Genomic DNA, 7,392 nt, shown 5'->3' on the forward strand with positions numbered 1-7,392 from the left:
AAAGAAAGAAAGAAAAAGGATAGTCTCTTAATAAATGGTGTTGGGAAAACTGGACATCCACATGCAGAAGAATGAAATTGGACCCTTATCTCACACGATATACAAAAATCAACTCAAAATGGATTAAAGACTTAAAAATAAGAATAGAAATTGTAAAGCTACTAGAAAAAAGGGGGAAAAACTTTATTACGTTTATCTGGGCAATGATATTTTTGATCTGACTCCAAAAACACAGGCAACAAAAGCAAAAATAGACAAATAGGATTACATCAAACTAAAAATTTCTGCACAGCAAAGGAAATAATTTACAGTGTGCAGAGATAACCTACAGATTGGGAGAAAATATTTGAAAGCCATGTGTCTGAAAAGGTATTAATATCCAAAATATAAAAGGAGCTCAAATAATTTAATATCAAGAAAGCAAAAAATCCAATTAAAAAATGAGCAAGGGACCTGAATAGACATTTCTCAAAAGAAGACATACAAATGGCCAACAGACATGAAAAAATGCTCAATGTTGCTAATCATTAGGGAAATGCAAATTAAAACCATAGTGTTATTATCTCACATCTGTCAGAATAGCTATTATCAAGAAGATGAAAAATAACAAGTGTTGAAGATGTGGAAAAAAGGGAACACTTAACAAAGTGTTATTGGGATTGTAAATTAGTATGGCCATTATGGAAAATTGTATGGAGGTTGCTCAGAAAACTAAAAATAGAAATGCCATATGATCCAGCAATCCCACTTCTGGGTACTTGCCCAAAATATTTGAAATCAGTTTGTTCATATGTCTGTATTCCCATGTTAAATTCAGCACTATTAACAATATCTAAGTTATTGGATCAACTTTAGTGTCCATCAGTTGATAAATGGATAAAGAAAATGTGGCATATACATATAATGGAATACTATTCAGCCTTTGAAAAGAAGGAAATTCTGGCATTTGTGACAACATGGATGGGACTGGAGAGCATTATGCTACATAAAATAAACCAGGCACAGGAAGACAAATACCACATGTTCTCACTTATATGTGGGGTCTGAAATAATCAAACTCATAGAAAAAGAGAGTAAAATGGTGGTTAAAGAGGCTAGGGGATGGGGGGTATAGGGAGATGATGGTCAAAGCGTACAAAATCTCAATTAGGCAGGGGAAATATGGAGTTTTCTTAGATCTATTGCACAGAGTAGTAAATATGTTAATAACAGAGTATTGGACATTTCAAAATTGCTAAGAATAAATTTCAAATATTCTCATTGAAAAAACTTTTAGGCTGGGCGCGGTGGCTCAGGCCTGTAATCTCAGCACTTTGGGAGGCTGAGGCAGGTGGATTACCTGAGGTCACCAGTTCAAGACCAGCCTGGCCAACATGGTGAAAATCCATCTCTACAAAAATACAAAAATTAGTCAGACATGATGGCGGGTGCCTGTAATCCCAGCTACTCGGGAGGCTGAAGTGGGAGAATCGCTTGAGCCCAGGAGGCAAAGGTTGCAGTGAGCCGATATTGCACCATTGCACTCCAGCCTGAGGGACAGAGCCAGAGACTCCATCTCAAAAAAAAAGAAAAAAAAGAAAAAACTTTTAAGTATCTCAGGTGGTGGTTATGTTAACTAGTTTGGCTTAATTATTCCACATTGTATTCATAAATCATAACATCACTTTTTACCCCATAAATATATACAATTATAAGTTACCAATTTACAAGTAAAAAGAGAAATCCTGGTGGAGAGGCAGCACTCTTAACTGAACCGTAAACTTTTATGTATTTATTCATTTATTTATAAACTTTATTTTTTAGAGTAGTTTTGGGTTTACAGCAACATTGAGGGGAAAGTATAAAAGATTTCCCATATACTTACTGCCCCCTCACACACATAGCTTCCCCCATTATCAATATCCCTCCCCAAAAGTGGTAACATTTGTTATAATCAATGAACCTGTATTGACACCTCATTATCACCCAAAGTCCATAGCTGGTATTAGAGTTCACTCTTGGTGTTGTACATTCAATGAGTTTGGACAAATGTGTAATGACATGTATCCACCATTCTAGTGTCATACAGAATAGTTTCACTACCCTTAAAATCTGCTGCACTCTGCCTATTCATCCCACCTCCTACCCCTAACCTCAGGTAAACAGTGATCTCTTTACTGTCTCCATAGTGTGACCTTTTTCAGAATGTCATATAGTTGGAATGATACCCTATGTAGCCTTTTAAAATTGGCTTCCTTCACTTAGTAATACGCTTTTAAGGTTCCTCCATGTCTTTTCATGCTTAATAGCTCGATAGCTCATATGGACTCATTTTAACACTCATCATAAACACTGCCAACATCTCTTCCTGGGATGGAGGTTAGAGAGAATTTGGGTTCTAAAATTATCCTGGGTGCTAATGAAGCCCATAGTTTCCCAAGCAAGCTATAGACAAGATTGTGCTATTAGAGAGCAATCTGTGGTCTTGCTGGCTCCATTCAAAACAATGGTTGTAGAAAAGGGTCCCCTCACCCTTTCTGGATAGATGCCAGGATAATGCTTCAGGAAGTGAGGGCCCCAGGCTGAGTATGGTAGCTCACGCCTGTAATCCCAGCACTTTGGGAGTCCAACACAGGAGGACTGCTTGAGTCCAGGAGTACTTCAAAACCAGCCTGGACAACATAGCAAGACCCCATCTCTACAAAAAATTTAAAAATTAGGTGGGCATGGTGGCACATGCCTGTGTTCCCAACTACTTGGGAGGCTGAGGTGGGAAGATCACTTGAGCCTGGGAGGTTGAGGCTGCAGTGAGCTGTGACGATGCCACCACACTCACTCTGGGCAACTGAGTGAGACCCTGACTCAAAAAAAAAAAAGATTTAAAATTGTTTAAAAATAAAAAAGTGAGAACCTCACTTCCTGTGGGAGGGTGGAGGTTAGGATCAGATCAGGGTAACAGCTCAGCTCTGGACTTCTTTTTACTAATGATTGTGGCCTTCTTCTGGGGTCCCACAGGGAGCTCAAAGAGGCCCATGAAGCAGAACTCAGTGAGTTGGAGAACAACTACAAAACAGCCTTGAAGGCGGAGAAGTTGGCTGCCCAAGAGAAGCTAGGTACTGCTGGGACCTGGGAGAATGATCCTGGATGAAGGTCCAGGCAATGGCATTTCTAATAAGCTTCTAGGGTGATTTCTGGGGCACACAAAGGTTTTACTACCTTGGTGATGAATTTGGGGTGGGGAAAGTGTGCAGAAGAGCTCATGTTTGAATTTCAAAATGTGCATATCAGAAGACTAAAGATGACCCTGTTGTTTTCCTTTTATCCAGAGGAGATGGGAAAAGAATACAAGTATTTGAAGAATATGTTTCATACGTATCAGGTGAGATACAGAGCTCCCTGTTGGATTACAGGAGAAGCAAGGCTCATTCCTGGCTAACACTGGGATAAATCTAGAGCTCTTGTCCAGAAAATAATGTCCTGAGATTCCCAGCATCCTTGGACCTAAGTGGCACTAGCTGCACCCAGGGGGAGGATGAACCCGATGGCTTCCATGCATGACAAGTCAGGCACCCAAATCCTGAAGAGTACTACTGAAAAATATGTTTGTGATTACAAAAGTAACAGCTTCTCATTTTTTTAATGGAACTGCAAAAACCAACAATAACAACAAAAAGAAATATTACCATCCAAAGACACCCCCTGTTAATATTTGTACTCTGTTGGAACTGCAGTTGAGATCATATTGTATATTGTATAACATCTATATATATTTTTATGTCTTCTTTATCAAGCATATAAGAAACTTTTCACTCCTTTATAATGACTTGATATTATCCTAATGAAATTGCCATTGGCTTCTAAAATTTTACTGTTCCCCTATTACTGGGCATTTGAGTTGTTTCCAATTGCTTGCTGTAACAGATAATACCACTTTGAATATCTTTGATTCTAGAAGTAGAGTGCTTGGTCAAAAGGAATGAACTTTAAAAAAAAAAAAAAAGTCAACTTTTATTTTAGATTCACGGGATACATGTACAAGTTATTTTGTGATGCTGAGGTTTGGGGTATGAATGATCTCATTACCCAGGTAGTGAGCATAGTACCCAATAGTTATTCAACCCTTCCCTCTCTTGTTATCTCCCAATAGCTCCCAGTGTCTACGAGAACACGTGGCATTTGGTTTTCTGTTCCTGTGTTAATTGGCTTAGGATAATAGCCTCTAGGGCCATCCATGTTTCTATGAAGGACATGATTTTGTTCTTTCTTATGGCTGCATAGTATTCCATGGTGTATGTACCACATTTTATTTAGCGAGTCCACTGTCGGTGGGCACCTAGTTGATTCCATGTCTTTGCTATTGTGAATTGTCTGTGATGAACATACAAGTGAAGGTGTCTTTTTGGTAGCAAAATTTATTTTCTTTTGGATATATACCCAGTAATGGGATTGCTGGGTCAAATGGTAGTTCTGTTTTAAGTTCTTTGAGAATCTCAAAGCTGTTTTCCACCATGACTGAACTAATTTACATTCCTACCAATGGTGTATAAGCATTCCCTTTTTCCTCCAACCTCACCCGCATCTGTTGTTTTTTGACTTTTTAAATAACAACCATTCTAATGTGTGTGGGCTGGTATTTTATTGTGGTTTTTGATTTGCACTTCTCTGATGATTAGTGACATGAAGCATTTTTTATGTTTTCTTATCACTTGTATATCCTTTTGTTTTTTACACACTATAAAATTCTATTTATGACAAGAAATATGTACATGATTAGAAAAGGTAAAAATCTGGGGACAGAAAGCAGATTAGTATTTACCATGGGCTGGACTGGGACTGGGGGAGGGGTTGACTACAAAGGAATGGAAGGGAATTACTGGAGATGATGTAGTGGTAGTTACATAACTATCCATTTGTCAAACACATTAAATGTATTCTGAACAAGGGCACATCTTACTCAATTAAACTGACATTAAAAAAAGAAATGAAAAAGAAGAAATTCTATTTAGAATATTGCAAAACTGTAGATTTAGTTCTAGAATTCTGGGTTTCTATAATTTATTTCAAAATACAAGTTTTCAGCCCATTTTTAACTTATCAAATCTTTATTCAGAAATCCAAAGTTTATATTTCAAAACAGCTCATTTAAATTTGACCATAGGCCAAGCACTGTGGCTCACACCTGTAATCCCAGCACTTTGGGAGGCTGAGGCAGGCAGATCACCTGAGGTCAGGAGTTTGAGACCAGCCTGGCCAACATGGCAAAACCCTGTCTCTACTAAAACTACAAAAATTAGTCGGGCATGGTAGCACACACCTGTAATCCCAGCTACTCAGGAAAGTGGGGCCGGAGAATCGCTTGAACCTGGGAGGCAGAGGTTACAGTGAGCCAAGATCGTGCCACTGCACTCCAGCCTGGGCAACAGAGCAAGACTCTATCTCAAAAAATGTATACAAATAAATAAAATAAAAAAGAAATAAATTTGACCCTAAAGCTAACACATGTAAAAATTATATAAAAGAAAAGAAAATTGTTCCAACTTTTTTTACTTTGGGGTTTTAAAAAAATGTTTTTTTTCAATAGCTGTGGGGGTACAAATGGTTTTTTTGTTACCTGGATGAATTATATAGTGGTGATTCCTGAGACTTTAGTGCACCTATCACCTGAGTAGTGTACATTGTACCTAATGTGTAGTTGTTTTTTTTTTTTTAATCACAAGCCACTCTCCCACCTCCCCCTTCTGAGTCTCTAAAATTCATTAATGAATATGTATTTGCATAGTCATGGCTTAACTCCCACTTATAAGTGACATCATACAGTTTTTTGTTTTCCACTCCTGTGTTACTTCGCTTAGAATAATGGCCTCCAGCTCCATCCAAGTTGCTGCAAAAGACATTTCATTCCTTTTAATGACTGAGTAGCAGTCTATGATGTATATATGCCACATTTTCTTTAACCACTCATTAGTCAATGGGCACTTAGGTTGGTTCCATATCTTTCAACTGTGAATTGTGCTGCTATAAACATACATGTGCAAGTGTCTTTTTCATGTACTGACTCATTTTCCTTTAGATAGAGATCCAGTAGTGGGATTGCTGGATTGAATGATAAATCTACTTTCAGCTCTTTAAGAAATCTCCATACTGTTTTCCATAAAAGTTGTACTAATTTACATTCCCACCAGCAGTATATAAGTGTTCCCATTTCCCCACATCCACACCAAAATACATTTCTTTTTTACTTTTTAATAATGACTATTCTTGCAGGAATAAGGTGGTATCTCGTTGTGGCTTTAATTTGCATTTCCCTGACAATTAGTGATGTTGAGCACTTTTTCATGTTTGTTGGCCATTTGTATATCTTCTTTTGAGAAATATCTATTCATGTCATTTGCCCAGTTTTTAATGGGATTATTTGTTTTTTTCTTGCTGATTTGTTTGAATTCCTCGTAGATTTTGATAACTAGTCCTTTGTCAGATGCATAGTTTGCAAATATTTTCTCCCATTCTGTGGGTTGTCTGTTTATTATTTCTTTTGCTATACAGAAGCTTTTTAGTTTAATGAGGTTCTATTTATTTATTTTTGCTAGAATTACAGGTGTGAGCCACCGCACCCCACCTATCCCAGAGGTTTTGATAACTTGTGTCATTATCATTCAATTCAAAATTTTTTAAAATTTCCATCTTGATTTCATTGTTTACCCCAGATATCATTCAGGAACAGATTATTTTATTTCCATGTATCTGTATAGTTTTGAAGAATCCCTTTGAAGTTGATTTTTAATTTTATTCTGCTATGGCCTGAGAAGATACTTCATATGATTTCAATTTTTAAAAATTTATTGAGACTTGTTTTGTGACGTATCATATGGCCTATCTTAGAGACGGTTCTATGTGCTGATGAGAAGAATATATATTCTATAGTTCTTGGGTAGAATGTTCTGTAAATAGCTGTTATGTCCATTTGTTCTAGCATGTTATTTAAGTCCATTATTTCTCTGTTGACTTTCTGTCTTGTGCTAGATTTGTCTAGTGCTGTCAGTGGTACATTAAAGTATCCCACCATTACTGTGTTGCAGTCTATCTCATTTCTTAGGTCTAATAGTAATTGTTTTATGAATCTGCAAGCACCAGTGTTAGTTGCATGTAAATTTAGGATTGTAATACCTTCTTGTTGGATTGATCCTTTTATCATTATATTGACTGACTTTGTCTTGTTTTACGGTTGTTGCTTTGAAGTTTGTTTTGTCTGATATAAGAATAGCTACTCCTGCTTGCTTTTGATGTCCATTTGCATGGAATATCTTTTTCCACCCTTTTACCTTGAGTTTATTTGAATCTTTTCATATTAGGTGAGTCTCTTGAAGACAGCAGATATTTGGATTGTGGTTTTTGTTACCCATTTTGCCATTCTGT

The 7,392-nt window shown here is 37.1% G+C and overlaps 1 protein-coding gene across 1 annotated transcript in view; it reads left to right on the forward strand.

Annotated features, from left to right (window-relative positions):
• Window positions 1-7,392, forward strand: part of ALS2CR12 (amyotrophic lateral sclerosis 2 (juvenile) chromosome region, candidate 12) — a 52,686-nt gene that overhangs the window by 15,421 nt on the left and 29,873 nt on the right. The window contains exons 5-6 of the mRNA XM_011950007.1: window positions 2,995-3,092; window positions 3,306-3,358. Coding sequence (XP_011805397.1) covers window positions 2,995-3,092; window positions 3,306-3,358 — 151 coding nt within the window. The remainder of the gene's footprint in view (window positions 1-2,994; window positions 3,093-3,305; window positions 3,359-7,392) is intronic.

Source organism: Colobus angolensis, unplaced genomic scaffold (assembly GCF_000951035.1).
Source record: "Colobus angolensis palliatus isolate OR3802 unplaced genomic scaffold, Cang.pa_1.0 Scaffold30, whole genome shotgun sequence".
NCBI classification, from domain to species: Eukaryota; Metazoa; Chordata; class Mammalia; order Primates; family Cercopithecidae; genus Colobus; species Colobus angolensis.